Below are 18502 nucleotides of genomic sequence, written 5' to 3' on the forward strand. Positions count from 1 at the left end.
GGGGGCAGGGCGGGCCCAGGAGAGGGAGTATCCCAGTTGTTTCACAGACCTAGCATGAGACTCCAGGTCATGTCAGCCAGTCCTTTGTCCTATGCAAGAATGTCCACCCACCCAGGAACCCCAGCCTCTGTTGGCTCTCCAGGGATGGGGGCCCACCACCTCTGCAGGGTCCAGGGCCCTGTTATCCTAATGCCTCCTCCCCTCCCCCCAGTGCCATCCTGTCTCCAACCCACAGGGAAGTGCCTCCTGTACTGCAATGGTGTTCTGGAGCCCTTGTACCTGTGCCCAAATGGTGTCCGCTGTGCCACCTGGTTTCAGGATCCCACCCGCTTCACTGGCACCATGGTGAGCAGCAGTACCCTCAGATGGGCCCATAGGCATTCCCAAGATACTCACAGTTTGATTGGACCAAGGAAAGAATAAGTAGTGCAGGGCACGTAGAGATGGCCAGTTCAGTCTTGGTAAGGGCTTCCCAGAGGAGGTTTTGAGGAGTGAATAGCGGTGTACCTAAAGCCAAATAGGAAACTGCACGTGTGGAGTCCTGAGAGGCCACTGAAGGACGCGGGGCTGTGGGTGGAGGCCTAGCAAATTGGGCAAGGGCCAGCCCCCATCACAGGCCTTTCTCTTCTCCATTCTTCTTCCTCCTGGGCTGGGGCCCGCTTGGCTAGGATGCCTTTGTGAAGATCGTGAGGCACGAGGGTACCAAGACCCTGTGGAGTGGCCTCCCAGCCACCCTGTGAGTAGCCGCTCTGTCATATCACCTTCCTCTGGACTTCTCTGATCCATTATTCCCAGTGGGCTGGCTGGGTGGAGGAGGCAGGAGTTCAGGATGTCCAGGGAAGACTTGGAGGATTTGGGGTCCCAGCTAACCTCTGTACACACCCCTACATCCACAGGGTGATGACCGTGCCAGCCACTGCCATCTACTTTACCACCTACGACCAACTCAAGACCTTCCTGTGTGGCCGAGCCTTGACCTCTGACCTCTACACACCCATGGTGGCTGGTGCTTTGGCCCGCTGTGAGCACAGTCCCAGGCCCCTGCTCTCCCTCTGTCCTCACCCATGTCCAAACCCTGTCCTGGTTTCCAGCCTCGACCTCTGCCAGCCTGTGGAGGGAAGGGGACATGTCCTAGGCCCCTAGACCCTGGGACCTGTCACCTGCGACCAGGCTCCTCCCCACTGTATCCCGTATCCCCCACAGTGGGCACCGTGACTGTGATCAGCCCCCTGGAGCTGGTGCGAACAAAGCTGCAGGCTCGGCATGTGTCATACCGTGAGCTGGGTGCCTGTGTCCAGGCTGCGGTGGCTCAGGGTGGCTGGCGCTCCCTGTGGCTGGGCTGGGGGCCCACTGCCTTGCGGGATGTTCCTTTCTCAGGTAGGCACCCAGGGGTGCAGAAGGTAGGGTAAGGGAGCCCTCGGGAGATGCACAGGAGTCTGTAGCCAAGTCTTAACCCCACTACTGCTGTGAAATCACTTAACCTCTCTGAGCCCTGGATTCCCAGTCTGTGAAATGGGCATAGCAGGTAGGGTATTTGCCCCAACCTTTCTGAGATAGTTCCTGGAGAGAGCCTGGCATATAGTAGTCAGGAGAAGACTGCATTTAGGGTCCACTGCACTGCTCTCTCTTCCCTGATGAGTGTTTCTGTCCCCCAAGCCCTATACTGGTTCAACTATGAGCTGGTGAAGAGCTGGCTGAGTGGGCCCAGGCCAAAGGACCAGACATCCGTGGGCATCAGCTTTGTGGCTGGCGGCATCTCAGGGATGGTGAGTTGATACGGCAGGGTGAGGCCGTCAGGGGTGTCCTTGGGGCCCCGAGGGCTGTTGGAGATTCCAGGGAGGAGCTGCCTGCAGAACAGTGCTGTGGTGGCTGGCGGGTGGTGAGCGCTTCGTCTGTCCCAGCCCCTAGAGCCACCTCCTGTGGCTGGATGCAGGGTTGGGGGTCCTGGGAATGAAGCTGAGCCCTTTCCCTGCTCATCAGGTGGCAGCCATCCTGACTCTGCCCTTCGATGTGGTGAAGACTCAGCGCCAGGTTGCGCTGGGAGCAGTGGAGGCTGTGAGAGGTGAGGGGTCGGGCTGAAGTGGAGGGGCTGGCGGGGGCCTGAGAGGGTCTGAGCGGCGTGCCTTGCCCTTGCAGTGCGGTCCCCTCATGCTGACTCCACTTGGCTGCTGCTGCGGAGGATCCGGGCCGAGTCGGGCACCAGGGGACTCTTTGCAGGTGAGTGTGTGTGTCCATGCCCTGGGTGGGGTTGGGGCCCTGGGACCCCAACCCCTGACCTGACCTCCCCCTCCCGATGCAGGCTTTCTCCCGCGGATCATCAAGGCCGCCCCCTCCTGTGCCATCATGATCAGCACTTATGAGTTTGGCAAAAGCTTCTTCCAGAAGCTCAACCAGGAGCGGCCACGGGGTCCTTGAAAGGGGCCAGGGGTTGAGGGCCCCATCTCCTGTACGGATGAGGCAAGGGCGGAGGAGACTGAGCCCAGTGCCTTTTCCTCAGCCCTGAGGGGCAGGGCCCTGTTTCCCTTCCTCAGCCTGGGCCCTCAGGCCCCCCTCAGACTTTCTTCCTGTTCCTTCTCATTCCTGAGGCTCAAGGATCACCACTTTCCCACCCCCAAGTTCAAGACCAAATCTGTTTCCCTCTGTTTGCTGTAGCTGGGCCTGCCCCCAGGAGCTAAAACCTCTGGGCCTGCCTCAGTCTCCCCTACCTCCATTAATTCATTAAGTCTAAAGATGATAAACTTTTGTCAAGTGTCCATAATTGGGGGGCCGGGTGTGGGGAAAGCAGGATTTGATGAATGAGTTGCACCGAGGAAGCTTGGGGGGTGGTGGACCCAGGGCCAGGGTGGGGGACTGAGAGTGAACTCCTTTCAGGAAGGGCCCGCCGTGTTGGGGCCAGGGTGGGAGGTGGTGAGACTGCTCCCCAAGGGCACTCTTAAGTGACAACAGAAGGGGGAGAGTGTGCAACTTTGGGCCAAAGCTGAATTGCTTAGGATGATGGAGGGAAACTGAGGCCCGGGCTAGGACCTGTCTCCATCCTGCCCCCAGCAAGGCTCAAAGAATATCATGGCGAAAGGGTGCTTCTGTGGCTTTGCTCTTCCCTGGGCTGAGCTAATAAAACACTTCAGACCGAGCCCCCACTCCCTGCTTGGGACCTGTTGGCCCCCAGAGCACCCAGACTGGTTCTCTGATGGACGTCACCTTGGTTACAGGCTGGGCATTGGCTCCAGTGACCTCAGGCAGGCCCTGTCCCAGCCCCCACAGACCAGGCTGCCCTCAGTCCTCTGGTTTTTATTTGCCCGACCCACTCAGCAGAGCCCCCTGCCCAGGGGACTGAGGAAGGGGCGATTCCAGGGGGTACACAGGGACAGACACGAGATGCATGGGACGTGGGGTGCTGAGGCTGGACCACCAGCTCTAGGGGATGGTGGGGGAGATGAACAAAGGAGGGTCCAGCAGGGAGCCAGTCAGGCACTAGGGTCATCAGAAGGAAGAAGCAAGTGTCCACAAGACGCTTCCTGGGCCTTGGCAGTCTGGCCTTCTGGCCCAAACAGCTCCCTTCACAGCTTTGCCTCTTCCGGCTGGAAGCAAAAATGAGCAAGAGGCAGGGGTCCCATCTTTCCCCAGAGGTCTCTGGTTGGGTGGGCAGCGTTCTCTGGAAGGGTGGTCTGAATGGGGGAACTCTGAGGAAAAGTGGCAGGCATCCATGGCCCCAGGCAGGTGGGGCTGGCGCTGCCTATGCTGCTCCTCAGCTGGGGCTCAGTGCCGGGCTTCCCTCGGGACTGTCGCTCACCAGGCACTCGTTGGATTTGAAGCTCGCCAGGGACTTGCAGCTGGGGATGGAGGCCAGGGAGCCGCAGAGGCCCAGCATGGAGGGCGTGGGGTCCTTCCCTGGGAAGAGAGGGTGGGTGAGGCCGGCCGACTGTGCTGCATGTGTGTGAGTGGGGTGGGGTGTGCACAGGGAATGGGCAGGGAAGGAACAGCCCCCAGGTTACCCCCCAGGGCACTTTCTTGATCTCTTCTGGAGCTTTTGCCCTTTTCAGTTAACCTTGATTAAGCACCTGCTGGTGCCATGCCCAGTGCTGGGCACTGGGGACACTGTATTGTAATCGTCAGTTTATGTCTCTGTCTCCCCCAGAGGTTCAGCCTCTCTTTGTCCATTTATTAAGCACACAGTGAGCACTTGCTCTGTTCCAAGCACTGGGGATACAGAGAATGGACGAGACAGGTCCCTGCCCTCACGGAGCTCACAGTCTGGTGGGAGAGACAGACACACAGACAATCACAAACAGTGTGGTTGGTTGATACATGTCAATAGCCTGCCTTGTCTCAGAGGTCTAGGGTCATCAAATACAGTGTGGCAAAAAAAAAAAAAAAAAAAAACACCAGGAAATCCAGGCATAGGGAGAACTAGGATGAGAAAAACCAAGATGAAGCTCGGGGTGAGGTCAACACAAAATGCATGCATTGAAGTCCTGAACATTCGCTTGAAGGGAGCCACTAATTTGGCTCTGAGCTTCCTGGCAGCCAAAGAAAAGGGGGAAACAATGGTCAGGCGAGCAGTAAAGTGTACTTGTGATGAGAGCAAATTAGTTAGGCTGAAGAACTCCCCAGGAGTTTGTGAGCCCCTTGAGGATTATGAGACCAAAAAGCCATTGAGCCCTCACCATATAGCAGCCATTGGTGGTGGTTTTAATCAACATCCCCATTTTACAGATAAGAACGGGGTCCAGCGAGGTGAAGTAATTGGCCAAGCTCATGCAGCCAGCATTTGCACCCGGGTCTGCCTGACACCCAAAACCAAGCTTTTAGCTGCTGTGCTAAGCTCTTAGGAAGGGCTGCAAAAATGAGAGAATTGGTCTGGCCTCTGTCTTGGAGGGGGGCTGGCTTGAGGGGGCTCACCGATGGGGCCCCAGGGCTCCTCGTCTCGCTTGCAGTCTCCCAGGCGCTGGGAGTCCGAGCTCAGACTGGCCTCGGCTGACAGTGGCTCCGTGCTCATAAAGCTGTGTCTGCAGCAGAGCGGAGAGCTGGGTTTGCAGGCAGTGACCTATAGCCCCCAGGTTGCCCCTTCCCCAAAAGGGCTGGCACTCGGGCTCGAGCTGACCTCGGCTGGGACTTACCTACGATAGAGCTTAGGGTTGTTGGCACCCTCGGCCCCACTGAGCGTTCCCAGTGATGGCCATTGGTTGACCAGGGGTGTGGTGAGCTCCTTGGAGCCTTGGGTCAGGGGGGCGTGGTCACCGGGGATCAGACCTGTCCTGGGGGAGGAGGAGGTGTCAGGCCTGACTGGGAGAGGGAGCAGAAGTGGGAAGAGTAGGCTCAGCAGGGGGTGGGGAGGGGTTAGGGACGAAACCTGGGTAGTAAAAACGAGGATACAATATAGAGGGTCAGTGGGCAGACCCTGGGAGTCAATGGAGGTGGTTCTGGGTGTCAGAGGGGTGATGGGGATTAGTGTACTAATGTTGGAGGCTAGAGGGAATAATAGGGTGTTGTGGGAGTCAGTTGGGGTGATGATGGGTCAGTGTGGAGAGTAGTATGAGAATCCCTGAAGGGTAACAGGGAGTCTTGGGGGTCATGTTGGAAGGTCATGGAGTGACGAAGTTTAAGGGAAGTATTAGAGGCATCAGTAGGTGAAGTTAGGGGGTCACCACGGGTGATGATAATCAGTGGGCCTATGTTGCAGATTCGAGGGGTGTTGTGCAACAAGAATAATGCAGTCGTGGTGGCTGAGTAAGGTTGGAGGTCCTTGTGAGTAATGGCGTGGAGGAGTAATGCCGGAGGTCAATGTGAGTAATGTTGGATGGCCATTCTAACTGACGTCTACAGTCATAGAGATGTAGTTGTCACTGGATCTTATGTTGGGGATCTTTGGGAATAATGTTGGAAGGTCATGGGGGGGTATTGTAGTGAAGGTGATGGATCAGTGGGCTAACGCTGGCGGTTAGTTGAGTTGGATGCGGTGTCAGGAAAGGTGATGTTAGGGTCATGGGGGTGACACCACTTGGGGGTCCCTGGATAATGGGGTTCGCTGACGTGACGTGCTCTGGGTGGCTGGGGTCAGGGGCAGGGGTAGGGCGGCAGCGCGCTCACAGCTGCTCCTGCAGCTCCAAGATCACGCCCTCCAGCTCCCGTTTCTCGCGCTGGTTCTGCGCCGCCGCCTCCTCCAGCTGCAGCTGCAACCGCCGGTTCTCGGCCTCCAGGTCCTTCAGCTGCGACTCGCGCAGGCGCACCAGCTCCTCCAGGTAGCCCTGCAAAGCGCCGGCTCAGCCCTGGCCGAGAGGACAAGGTCCCCGCTGCCGTCCCCGCCGGCTAGGCCGTGTCCCCGGTACTGCCACACCCCCGCCCGCCGCTCGGCGCGCACCTTCTGCGCGTAAACGATGCGAAATTTCTGCTCCATTTTGTGCCACTTGCTGTACCAGCTGTCCTCGTCGGTGACGAGCGGCAGGTACGGGTGTTCGGGTGAGTTGTCCTCGCTCGTGCTGCTCTCGGCGCTGTGCCGCTCCTCCTCGTCTGTCAGGTAGTCGTAGCTTCGGAGAGACAGCAGTGGGCGCGGGCGGGCCGCTGCCCCACCCCGCGTCCCAAACCAGCCCCCTGGGGCGGGGCCAGTATAGGATACTGGCCTGGCAGTCCCCACCCCCGTTACCGCCCCTCAGAGCCGTGGGTCACCGTAGCTTACTGTAACTCCCGCTGCTCACCTTTGGGTGAACTTCAGGTAGGGCGTGTAATCGATGACCACGGGGGTCTTCCCGTCCAGCACTTCACCCTTTAGGCAGAAACTGGGGCAGAGGAGCCGCAGGGTTGGGGCCGGGTAGGAGGGGATAGAGGTGTGGAAGTTTGTGGGGGAAACACCCCCACCCCGCACCACCACGGAGACCCCACCTGAAGTCGATGGCGCTCAGTCCTATCAGCATCCCCGTGAGGACCGTGGCTTCCTCTCGCAGCATAATGGCTCCGGAGTCATAGAACCGTCTGTGGGACCAGAGAGGGACTGATGGCCCAGCACCCTCCTCCTCCTGAATCCCTACCCCTCAGGACTTCTGCTGGCTTCCTCCCAGCCTTTCCTGGATCCTGTTGCCCTCCTCAGACTGGGGCTTGCTGGGGATAGGACCTGTGTCTCCCACCTATTAGAATGGATGTTCCCTGAGAATAGACTCCCCTCCATCATTTGAACTGCCCCTTCCTGCCAAGTACATGGTCACCCAGATCCTCAAAGTCAGGCAACAAGTCTAAATCCTCTGCACTTGGCATATAGCAGGGGCTCAACAAATATGTTGACCTGAACTCTGAAATGTGAGGACAGACAGGATAGATGCTGCAGTAAAAGGTCAGGCTGGGTGTGACCACCTTGGGGTGGAGGGTACATGCCCCTACTGCATCCAACAGCTTCAAACACAGGGACCTGAGTCCACAGTCCTGCAAACCCACAGTCCAGGGGCTGAAACTGCTTGCCGGGACTCTGTAGTCCCAGTAACAAGTACAGAACTGCTGCGATTATCTGGGGAGCAGGTAAGGCTGTGTGTCGAAGGTCATGGAACAAGGCCAACAAGTAAAACGATACATCGTTGAGGCTTGTCCAGAGGTGTGTCCAAGGGTAGAGCTATGCATGATGGGAGTGGTGGGAGATAATGGGGCCTAGAATTTGGCATGGAGGTGATGGTAGTGGTGCTGAGCTCCAGGACTGCAGGAAGGCCATGCTAGGAACAATTAGGGAGAGAAAAACTAGCAGTGCATGCTGGGACTTGTAGTCCAGGTACTGAAGGTTGCCACTGGAACTTAAAGTGAAGTACTTTTAGACAATGAACATGCATATGGGGACCCATGGCCAGGCTGACAGGCAGGGTCTGACCTGGTGGTCCGGGTGTCCCGCAGAGCCGTGGTGATGTATTCCGACATGCGCTTCTCCATCAGTGCCACCCTGATCCAGGCCCGGCCCTGTAGAGCAAGCTCATCTTCACTTGCAGTCCCAGAGGGACCTCTGTGGCCTTCTGTCACCCCTCTCCCCAGTGCCTGTGGGCAGGGGTGAAGACCAAGGAGAAGGCAGGCCCCATGCATCCTGAACCAGGGAGCATTGCCCTGACTCTGTCCCGCCCCAGCCGCCTCACCTTGGCTCGGGCTGTGCTGATGTTCTCCATGTTCTCGATGCTGCTCACGCAGTTGTTGGGCACTTTGCTGCAGGCCAGCCGGATGTAGTCCCAGAAGCCCCGCTGCCCATCTGAGCTGAACCAGCTCACTGGACCTGCTGGGGCACAGGCTGAGCCAGGGCGGGGAGTGGGGCTCAGCAAGGCCAGGGAGTTTGGAGAGGGGCCATGTAATGGAGCACACACATGCATAAGTATAGGTAGCCATATACATACATAGTGCCCACCCCAAATGTGTGTGCACATGCATGCATGCATTCAGAGGGCATACCAGCATAAAGCTCATGCCCATCGATGGGGATGATGTGCATCCACTGTGTGTTCGTGCCCAGAAGGCCCTCCCCTCCTCCTAGCTCTGTGCATGAGCTTCTGTGCAGGGCCCAAGATCGGGGCCAGAGTCACGGTTCAGAAAGCCATGAGCGTATCAGAGTGGGGTGACTGGACATTAAGGACTGAGAGTTGGGAGGGCTAGGTAGTGGAGGACAGGAGCCTTGGCCCACCTTTGAAACGGTGGCTGAGGATCTGCTCTAAGATGGCTGCAAAATTCACGAACTCCTCGGATGAGTCATCGATGGGCTCGGCTGTGTACTTCTCCAGCAGTGTTTTCACAGAGAACCTGGGGGGAGGGACGGTAGTGTCAGGTGAGAAGACAGAGTAGAGGAGGAAGAGGAAGGATGTCAGGCCAAGAGAGGGAGCTATGGGCAAAGAAGAGGGCATGGATGTGGTGGGGAGGCAGAGGGAAAAAGAGGTGGGTGACAGGTAAGAATACAGTGACCATAGGGGTGCTATGACATGTGGAGTGACAGAGTGGCAGGTCGGGAGGGAGGATGACAGTAGGAGACTGATTGATGAAGTGGGTGACAGGAGAGGTGACAGCCAGAGAGAGGAAGCTTTGGGAACAAAGTATGGGAGGGGATGAAACATTAGGTAGAAAGATGGGGCACCAAAGCCAGGGGGCTGTCCCAGAGCCCCATCTCCAGGGAGCCCTTTCCTCCTTGACCCCCCTTCAGTGTCATTCTCCATGTGTGTGACGGGGGGGTCATGCACGAGGTAGAAGCCCGTTTGTGCCCTGCCCTGAGCTTGCTTCTGCTATTGCTGGGACAACCTGCTGTCCTTTCTGGGGGTGGGAGAGTCACCTGTGCCAGGGCATGTGATTGGCCCCGGGCACATGGAGCGTAGGCATGTATGGGTGGCCAGGTGGGCTCTCAGCAAATGAATACCCCCCTTCCCCCTTTTCTTCCCAGCTCGGCCGCCCACACACCAGCTGCCCAGAACCAGGCAGTGCAGAGCTGGGGGCTGGGGGGGCGGGGGGAGGTGCAGGGTGCAGTCCGACACACACATTGGGCAAGAGGGGCGTTGGCAACAGATACCTAGGAAAGGGCTTGGGGACCTGGACATCTGGCTTCTCAGAGGGGAGGAAGCCGAGGGAAGCCAGTAGGGCTGAGGGACTGAGCCAGGTGGCCCCCATTCCTCTCTCCAGCGCTATTGGAAGCCTCCGGCTACCTCTGCAGTCCCTCCCCTGCAATCTCGACAGTCTGCAGTAGGGTGGGGCCGGGATGGGGATACAGCTTCCAACATCCCATTACTGCCCTGTTGGGGGTGACAGTCAGGGGTGGGGATGCTAGGAATATGGGGGCTGCTTGGAACTGTCCTTTTTTCTTCCTAAGTTTATTAAGCCCTTATACTGTGCCAAGCACCATACTCTATGTATTATCTCATCCAATCCTCACAGCAGCCCTAGGGGGTAAGTCCTCTTACTATCATCATCATTACCGTTTTACAGATAAGGAAACTGAGGCTCCAAGAGGTTGACTGATCTATTCTGGGTCACTAGTAAGGACTCAAGCAGTTATGTCGGATTCTGAAGCCCTTGCTCTTTCTGCTACATCTGCGGCCCGCTGGGGGCTGTCATACTCAAGATCCTTGGCAGTTGCTGACTCTTCTGCCCTCTGTCCTCCACCCTGCAAGGCTCCATCCCTGGAGCACTGGCCTCTGAGACTCTCAGGCCAATGGCACAGCTGAATCCATGGGACCTCCTCCCCTTCCCTTTGGGCTCAGAGTTGTTCTGGCCTGTGATCAGAGCCAGGTAGGTTATGATTGGGATTACAGTAAGGGGAGGCAGCCCAGTGGATTCAAATTCTGTTTTCTTGTAACATTGTGTGGCCTTGGGCAAGTCACTCAACTTCTCTGAGCCCATCTTCCTGTGTGCAAACAGGGATAATAGTACCTGCCTCATTCATTGTTGGTCCCAATCTCAGGCAGGGCTGGGAGAAGGGGAGTGTTTATGGACCACTGAGCAAGGGGTAGTGAGGAGCTAGGCAAGTAGTGGGATGCCGGCCCTCTTGGGAGGGAGTCTGTGTTTAGGACATTGGCTGGGCTTCATTATAACCCCCGCTTGATGATTTCTTCTGGTCATCTGTGTCAGGCCCGTGTAGGAGCCTGGGGCTGGGTGCAGTGTGGCAGCCATCTGTCATCTTTCCTCAGGGGTGCTGCAGAGCTGGTCATCGCCCCTGGGAGCCCCATGGTGTGCTCCCGGTTGGAAGGTGCAGTGGCTGCTGCAGGTTACCATGGAGATGGGGAGGCCAGGGCCCAGGGGAACCCTTGGCCTGCTAAAGGGAGCTGTTCTGGGAGCTGGAGGCAAACCATGTGACAGAGATGAGGCGGTAGGGGCCCGAGGGGTTTCTGAGCCTTTGTCATGCCCTGATCCCCAAAAACACTACCCCTTACCCCAGCTCTGAGCCCACCTCCGGTCTACCAGAACCTCTGCTTCTCCAGCCTAGGCTGGGGGAGTTCTCCCCTTCCCCTCCACAGTCAAGAGCTTCAGCTATCCTGGCAGGCAAGAGAAAGAAGAGGAACCTGGGAGGTCAAGAATGATGGGAGGGATGTCATCAGGATGTGGCTGTTTCTGTGAGCCAGGCACTATGCTGGGCCCCTACATGTATCCTGTCAAAACCATTCTCTGGGGTGTCTGTTACATCCACCCCATGTTACAGACATGGGCATGATGAGGCACCCAAGGCCCAGAGTGGTCAGGAGACTTCCCCAAGGTTATACAGCTAATAAATGGTGAAGTAAGAGCTTAAACATAGAACCACTGGGCCCCAAAAGCCAAAGTCTTTGTTTTACACTACACTGGTGGGTTGGGAGTGAAGGTGGAGGCAGTGATCTGTGCTCTGGGCCAGCCATTGCTGCACTTATTCCTTCCCTAACATTCAAAGCATTTCTGTGAAAGGTCTGATGTGCACAGCACTGTGGTAGGCAGTAGGGCTATGGTGTGAGACAGACCTGGCATGGTTAGGTGTGTGCCCAGGAACCTGGAAGGAGCTACAGGAGGAACTAGGGCATCAGGTGAGCACTGATTCCTGGGGAAGGAGGCAGGGCCAAGGCCTGTGTACAAGGAAAGTGGGGCTGGCAAGGAAGCCGGCTGAGATGGGGGCACCTGGGGGGACCCTGACCTGAGTGGGCCTACTCCCCAACACCTGGCAGGCGTTGGGGCAGGGAGGTTGCAGGTGGAGAAGGCATTGGCATGGGGACCCTAGAGGGAGAGGTGAGTGTGGTTGGGGGTTGCAGGGAGATTAGCTGGGCGGCTGGGCACTTCCTGGCTCCAGGGCAGAACAGGAAGGGTGAGCCACTGCGGGCTGAAGTGAGAAGGACCACTTCCTGGGCCCCAAGAGAGCCGGCAAGTCTTCCCAATACTGCGACAGCCCCACCCTCAGGGACCAAGGACCCTACCTCCATCCTCCTCTCCTGGAAGCCAGAGGAACCAGGCTTCCATGGCCAGCCCTTAGTTCTTCCCGTGCCAGGGGAAGCACCCATCACCCTTGGCTGGCCTGATTCAGGGCTTTGCCCAGCTGCCCAGGTGACCCTGCCACAGGCTGCAGCTGCCCAGAGATGGAGGAGGGCACAATCCCTGCTCCAAGATTTGGGTGGAGGAAAGTCTCCCAGGCAAAGCACCACCCCAGGAGGCCTGGCTAAGGGGTGGGGATGAGGGTACCCCAGGAGAGCATTCATTCCCCCATCAGTTCTTGGCCCACCCTGCCCCCGCCCCCAGCAACGGAGCCAGACATCCCTCCCCCTCCCCCTCACACACAATGTCACTTCCTGGTTCTCACAGGAAGCTGCAGTGCCAATTAAACCCCCTACCCCCACCCCCCAGGACCCAGGCTGTGCACTGGCCTGCTTAGGCCTAAAAGGGTAGGGACCAGACCTTCAAGCCCCTTCCCCATTCTGGGCCTGGGAGGGGCCGTGGACGCGCACTTTTAACCCTTTGCTTCCCTCCTTGCTCTCCCCAGCTGCTGTGCCTCCTCCAGCAGACGCGCTGGGTCCAGGTTTCCGCAACCGCCCAACCCAGCTCCCTGACCATCCCGCCCCCCTCCCGCCAGCAGCGCCCACCTGCACACGGTGATTAGGTTCCTACGCTCCACGGCCACGTTGCGGGAAGACGCTTTCTTGGAGGACAGCCCCAGAGCCATGGTGGTCTGGACAAAGCTCGCTTCCATCCAGATGCGCGGCCACTGCTGCCGCCGCCCGCTGCCCCCCACCCCGCCCGGCGTCCCGGCCCGCCCGCCGGCTCACGACTAGGCCCTCTGCCTGCCAGGGCCCCTCAACCCCTCCGCGGCCATCCCCCTGCCTCCGCGCCAAGCGCCGGACCCACTCGCTCCCTCCCCCGGCGGCGACTCGGGAGCAAAACAAGGCCGGGGAGGGAGCTCTCCGAGGTGCTGAGCCGGGACCTGTCACCCCCTCCCCCAGCCGCCCGCCCCCCTCGGCCAGTGACGTCAGGGCCCCAGGGCCCCGCCCCCAGCAGGCCGGGGGCCAATCCGCAGAGGGTGCAGGTTTTGAGGGGGAAGCGGGTAGGGCCGGGGCCCCGGGGAGAGCAGAGGGGGTCACCGGAGGAGGCTGGAATTGGAGGGGAGCATCTGGCCTGCCCCCTACCCTCACACTCAGGGTCCGAGGCTCCTTGTGTCCGGTCTCTGAGCGCCGCCGCCTCCCCTCCCTCGTTTCTGACCTATGGTGGGTGGTGTCTACCTCTGATTTCTCCCCCTGTTGCCTGGAGAATGGAGGTCCTCACCTCCAGTACCCCATCCCAGCCCCGCCTCCACCCATTCGGCCTCGGTTTTCTCCGCCAGGCCTGGAGTTGCTGCATTCGGAGAGTGCAGGTGGCCCTCCGCTGCTGACCCAGGCAGCTGAGAAGCAGAGGAATTGCGTGTCTGTCTGTGTCCAGGCTTGACTTGTCTGTCTGCACCGGCCCTGCGGAGTCAGCTTCCCCTGGGCTGGGGGATGGGAATCCACAATCAGCCGTAGGAGCCACTCAGGACCGGCAGTGGGGAGTGAACAGGCAGCTAAGGGTTCCGGGCTCCGTGGAGGCAGTAGAGCTGGTGCCTACAGTGGTGCCAAGGCATCTGAAGAGAGTGGTAGCCAAGGCACTGGCTCCCCCTCTATCTTACCCCTCACACCACCCCAAGGCCAGCTGGGCTAAGGGTTAATTAAATCCTTGGCTGCCAGCATTGCTGCATGATGCCATCAACCTACTCTAAATGGGGTCATTGATCCCATGCAAGGCCACGAGAGCCCCCAAAATCTGGTTGCACAGGGAGGTGGGGAAATGGAGGCACAGTCCTGCTGCCCTGCTGCCCTTCCCTCCCTATTTCTCTCCCACATCCCTGCTCCCAGGTGCCCCATTCCTCTGTTCAGCCTTTTCTAGGGTTCTCATCCACTGAAATCTGCAGCTCCCAAAGAAAGGCATTCTGCATTGATTACAGGGGCTTCTTCCCATCTCTCCATCCAGCTTCAGGAACTCTATCCCAGGACTCAGATGTATTCAGCAACTCCACCCAACACCTAATTCACTCTTCTACTCTGCTAGTTGATGGTCAATGTGTCCACTTTGCTCAGATGTGTACCCATGACTGAATATGATCAGAAGGTAGGGCGCCTTTGTTAGCACAAGATGAAGGACCTATAGAAGCCCTCAACCCTGGTGTGACTCCTGGGGGCTGGAGAGAAGGTTCTGACTCCCAGCACGGGGTCTCATGCTCACATAGCCCTAGCCTCCGTTTTTTGGCCTCTCTTTCTTTAAATTCAGTCTTTTAGTCCCACCTCTGCGCTCTCCCCCTTGCCTCACCTCTGGAAGCCCCTCTTATCATCTTCCTGCCTCCAGACCATAGCTGGTGCAGTTGTGTTGGTCTTTTGCTTTTTAATTGCAAGATATATTACATGCACAGAAGAGCACATAAAACATATATGTACAGTTTAAGACTATTTAAGAAGCAAACACCTGTGTGATCACCTCAAAGGTCAAGAAATAGAGCATTATCAGCACCCTGGAGCCTTCTATATGCCTCTTCCAGATATCTTCATTCATCCCTCCAAGAGGTAACCACTGTCCTAACTTTTGTGATTATCTTTCCTTTATAGCTTTATTACCTATATGTGCATGAATAAATAATATAGTTTAATGTTGCCAGTTATTAAGCTTTATAGAAATGGAGTCATGTTGTATGAATTCAGTTATGATTTGCTTCTCTCAATATTATATTTGGAATCTGTATGACTATACCATACTTTATCTATTCTACCATTAATGGCAATTTTGTGTATCAGATAGGGTCTAGCCAGGAAAACAGAAACCACATTATGTGCTTCAAATTAAAAAAAAAAAAAAAAAGAAAACATTGCTGTCGAGTCAATTTCTACTCATAGTGACACTGTAGGAAAGAGTAGAACTGTCCCATAGGGTTTCCAGGGAGCAGCTGGTGGATTCGAACTGCCAACCTTTTGGTTAGCAGACAAGCTCTTAACCACTGTGCCACCAGGGCTTCGAATAGTGGGGATTTAATACAGGGAATTGGTTACAAAGGAGTTGGAAAACTACAAAAGCAAAAAGAGAAAGAACATCAAGACAACCCAGAACTAGTGTATTGGTGTCTAGGGCTGCCATAAATTACCACAAACTAGGTGACTTAGAACAACATAAATTTATTCTGTCACAGATCTAGAGGCACAATCAAGGTGTTAGCAGGTTCATGCTCCCTCTGAAGACTCTTTGCCTTCTCCCAGCTTCTGGTGGCCCCAGGCATTCCTTGGTTTGTGGCAGCATAACTCCAATCTCTGCCTCCATCTTCACATCACCTCTTCTCTGTGTGTTTGTGTATGTCTTTCCGCTTCTTATAAGGACGCCAGTCATTGGATTTAGAGCCTACCCAAAAGTCTTCATCTTGAAATCCTTAACTAATTATGTCTACAAAGACCCTATTTCCAAATAAGGTCACTTATGAATGTGGTAGGACTTGAACATATCTTTTTGGGCATACAATTCAGCCTACAACAACTAGTAACTGCAGGAAGCAGCTAGGGCCGAGGGAACAAAAGGGAAGATGTGAGGTTACCACAACTTAGGATCTCAGAGGCATCTGCAAAGCTGGTTCTCAGAATGCATAAAGAAGCTGAAGACTGGAGCCAACTTCCAATGAGAGAGTGGCCCTGATAAAAACAGGAAAAATGGGAAAGAATTCCCTTCTTCCTTCTTCCTGTCTTCCACTGTCCCTCTAGTCCCTCTTATTAGCAGACCATAACAGAAAGCCATGGAATCTGGGAAATGAGTTTGAAGAGTCCTAGCTCCACCCACCATCTGAGAGCAGAGAAGAGCTGAAAGGCAATAAATAAACAACTGGCACAGTCCACCCCTTTGTTTATTCTGCACCTATAGACATCTTTCTACACATATTTAGACAACTTCATGCCTCTGCCTAACAAGATGCAACTATTCTTTGCACAAATGAAAATGTTCTGATCCCTCTCCCCCAAAAGGGAAGATACAAAGTCCCAACAGTAGCAGTATCCATCTCTGGATGACAGTAACAGTGAACATAAACAAGTGGTAGCCCTAATTAAGCTGTTTTGCCAGATGTAGTAGCTTTCCCAGAACAGATCAGCGTAGCCCCTGCCATTTAGTATGTTGCTATTAATCTGGTGAAGGAAGGAGGATTAGAAGCATTTCCCTCCCACTGCGACAGACAACAACACACATTCACAATTCTTCCCCAGCTACGTTAACTCTCCTGCTTTCTGTCACAATATAGCCCAAAGGGACCTTGATCATCTGGGTATTTCAAAGAACATCACACTGATCCACTATATTTATAAAATCAAGCTAATCAAGCCTGGTCAACAGAAAATGCTAAGTACTCCAGGTGCCCTGGCAAGATACCTGCATGGAAGGTGGAAGGATAAATCCTACAAAGACTCAGTGGTCTTTGTGCAATTTTTAGGGGTCCAGTGGTCTGATATCACCTTGTCCCTCCAACCACTAAGAAAGAGGCACAGAGTTTGGTAGGCCTCTTTGGATTTTGGAGATAGCATATACCACACTTGGGAATATTGCTCCAACTGATTTATCAGGTAACTCAGAAGACTGCCAGTTTTGAGTGGGGCCCAAAACAAGAGAGAGGTTTCTCAGGTCCAGGCCATGATGCAAGCTTCCCTGCCACCTGGGTCATATACCCCAGCAGATATCATCTATCTGTGATCCAGAAGGATGCTCTATGGAGTATCTGGCAAATCCCAAAGGTTCTGGAGCAAGGCCATGCCATCCGCAGCAGAGGACCTATCACAATTAAAAAAATATGTCCTAATGTGCTACTGATACTGGACCAGGGGAATGGAGGCTATGCAGGGGCTCGACAGCATGGGCTCCCTCTCAGTATGGCTGATCTAGTATTGCTGCTGCTGAACATCCAATCTGTGAGCAGCAGAGACAACTCTGGGCCCTCAACACAGCCCCATCTCTCAAGGAGACCAACCAAGTTCATTCCATCAGATTCCTTTCTCTCTGGAGGGAGAGTGATCTGTCCTTCTGGGATTGATACATAATCTGGATATGGGTTTGCATCTCCTGACTACAGTATCTCAGCTAACATCACCATGCAAGTGTTCACAGAGTGTCTGATTTATCGACATGGGATCCTAAATAACATCATTTTGGACCAAGGAACTCACTTTACAGCAAAGGAGAAGTGACAATGGCACATGACCACTGGTCCTACTATATACCCCATCACCCAGAATCTGCCAGACTGGACTTGGCATGCTTTATATAATTTGAACCAATGGCAATTATATGGTTCTGTGTCCAAAATAGCTAGAATACATAATTCCAGAAACCAAGAAATGGAAGTTGGAGTGGCCCTTCTCACCATCATTCCCGGGGACCCACTGGGGAATTCGTGTTTTTCCCATACTCACAAATTTATACTTTGGTGGATGTTGTAGATTGAATTGTGTCCCCAAAAAATATGTGTTGTGAATCCTAACTTCTGTGCCTATGGTTATAATTCCATTTGGGAATGGGTTGCCTTTGTTATGTTAATGAGATAGGATTAGCATAGGGTGTGTCTTAAGTCAATCCCTTTTGAGATATAAAAGATATTAAACAGCGTGCAAGACAAGCAGAGAGGAGGAAGATAGATGCCAAGTACTTGGAGATCTCCAAGGAACCAGGAAACAGAAGCTGAAAAGACAAGGACCTTCCTCCAGAGCCAACAGAGAAAACCTTCCCCTAGAGCCAGCGCCCTGGTTTCGGACTTCTAGCACCCTAAACTATGAGAAAATAAATTTGTGTTTGTTAAAGCCACCCACTTGTGGTATTTCTGTTACAGCACCACTAGATAACTGTCTTAGGCTGGGTTCTCTAAAGAAGCAAAACCAGTAAAGTGTGTGAATATATATAGAGAGAGAGATTTATATCAAGGAAACAGCTCATGCGATTGTAGAGGCTAGAACGTCCCAAGTCCGTCGATCAGGGTAGAGGCCTCTCCCAAGTCACACAGCCGCAGAAGCTGACAAGCCCCAGATCGGCAGATCGGAGAGCAGGGCTCCCTCTCACAGGCTGTGCAGATCAACAAATCCCAGTTTCGGCAGATAAGCTGACAGCTCAAGTCCCAAGAACCAGAGATGAGACGACAGGAAGCAGCCGCAGGATTCAGAGAGAGCAAAAAGCCAGAACATCTGCTTATATTCAGATGTGGGCCATACCCCCAAGGAGACTCCTTTTCATCTGATTGGCTACTCACAGTATATTCAATCATGGGAGTGATTACATTAAAACACTGAGAATCACGGCCCAGCCAAGTTGGCACGGAATCTTAACCATCACAATAACCAAGACAGTGGACTAGAGATCGTGGAACACTTAACTGTGCTCATGCAGAACCTGTACATAGATCAAGAGGCAGTCGTTGGAACAGAATAAGGGGATACTGCCTAGCTTAAAATCAGGAAAGGTGTACATCAGGGTTGTATCCTTTCACCACACTTATTCAATCTGTATGCTGAGCAAATAATCCGAGAAGCTGGACTATATGCAAAAGAGC

General features: G+C 54.9%; 2 protein-coding genes across 10 annotated transcripts in view; one reads left to right on the forward strand and one right to left on the reverse strand.

The window, feature by feature from the left end:
* SLC25A39 (solute carrier family 25 member 39) overlaps nt 1-2727 on the forward strand; it is a 4344-nt gene extending 1617 nt beyond the window's left edge. For 4 of the 7 annotated variants that reach the window (XM_004374297.2, XM_004374298.2, XM_023729148.1 and 1 more), the window contains 8 exons: nt 236-345; nt 669-736; nt 897-1021; nt 1204-1377; nt 1657-1766; nt 1981-2062; nt 2137-2217; nt 2300-2727. In XM_004374297.2, coding sequence (XP_004374354.1) covers nt 236-345; nt 669-736; nt 897-1021; nt 1204-1377; nt 1657-1766; nt 1981-2062; nt 2137-2217; nt 2300-2415 — 866 coding nt within the window. In that variant the 3' untranslated portion in view covers nt 2416-2727. Of the gene's footprint in view, nt 1-211; nt 346-668; nt 737-896; nt 1022-1203; nt 1378-1656; nt 1767-1980; nt 2063-2136; nt 2218-2299 lie in introns of all 7 variants that reach the window. The other 3 variants (XM_004374296.2, XM_023729147.1, XM_023729150.1) reach the window with 1 other exon arrangement.
* A 702-nt stretch (nt 2728-3429) lies between these two features.
* On the reverse strand, nt 3430-12906 carry RUNDC3A (RUN domain containing 3A). Of its 3 annotated transcripts, none has more exons than XM_004374299.2 (11): nt 12528-12906; nt 8636-8751; nt 8100-8248; nt 7844-7929; nt 6877-6966; nt 6693-6773; nt 6359-6524; nt 6088-6245; nt 5118-5255; nt 4900-5006; nt 3430-3888 (listed from the first exon to the last, which is right to left on the reverse strand). In XM_004374299.2, the coding sequence occupies exons 1-11, from the start codon at nt 12632-12634 to the stop codon at nt 3746-3748; spliced, it is 1341 nt and encodes a 446-aa protein (XP_004374356.1). In that variant the 5' UTR covers nt 12635-12906; the 3' UTR covers nt 3430-3745. The 3 variants fall into 3 exon arrangements, with proteins under 3 accessions (XP_004374356.1, XP_004374359.1, XP_004374358.1); XM_004374302.1 differs by lacking the exon at nt 3430-3888 and adding an exon at nt 4135-4517 and having other exon boundaries at nt 8100-8233; XM_004374301.1 differs by lacking the exon at nt 3430-3888 and adding an exon at nt 4135-4517.
* Between the last annotated feature and the right edge of the window lie 5596 nt (nt 12907-18502).

This window comes from Trichechus manatus, unplaced genomic scaffold, assembly GCF_000243295.1.
Source record: "Trichechus manatus latirostris isolate Lorelei unplaced genomic scaffold, TriManLat1.0 scaffold00028, whole genome shotgun sequence".
Classification (NCBI taxonomy): Eukaryota; Metazoa; Chordata; class Mammalia; order Sirenia; family Trichechidae; genus Trichechus; species Trichechus manatus.

Coding starts and splice junctions, on each gene's coding strand:
- RUNDC3A (XM_004374299.2), bottom strand. CDS start 12,634: ATGGAAGCGAGCTTTGTCCAGACCACCATGGCTCTGGGGCTGTCCTCC. Junction 6,774..6,876: donor CTGAGCGCCATCGACTTCAG/GTGGGGTCTCCG, acceptor CCTCTGCCCCAG/TTTCTGCCTAAAGGGTGAAG. Junction 6,246..6,358: donor GCATCGTTTACGCGCAGAAG/GTGCGCGCCGAG, acceptor GGCGCTTTGCAG/GGCTACCTGGAGGAGCTGGT.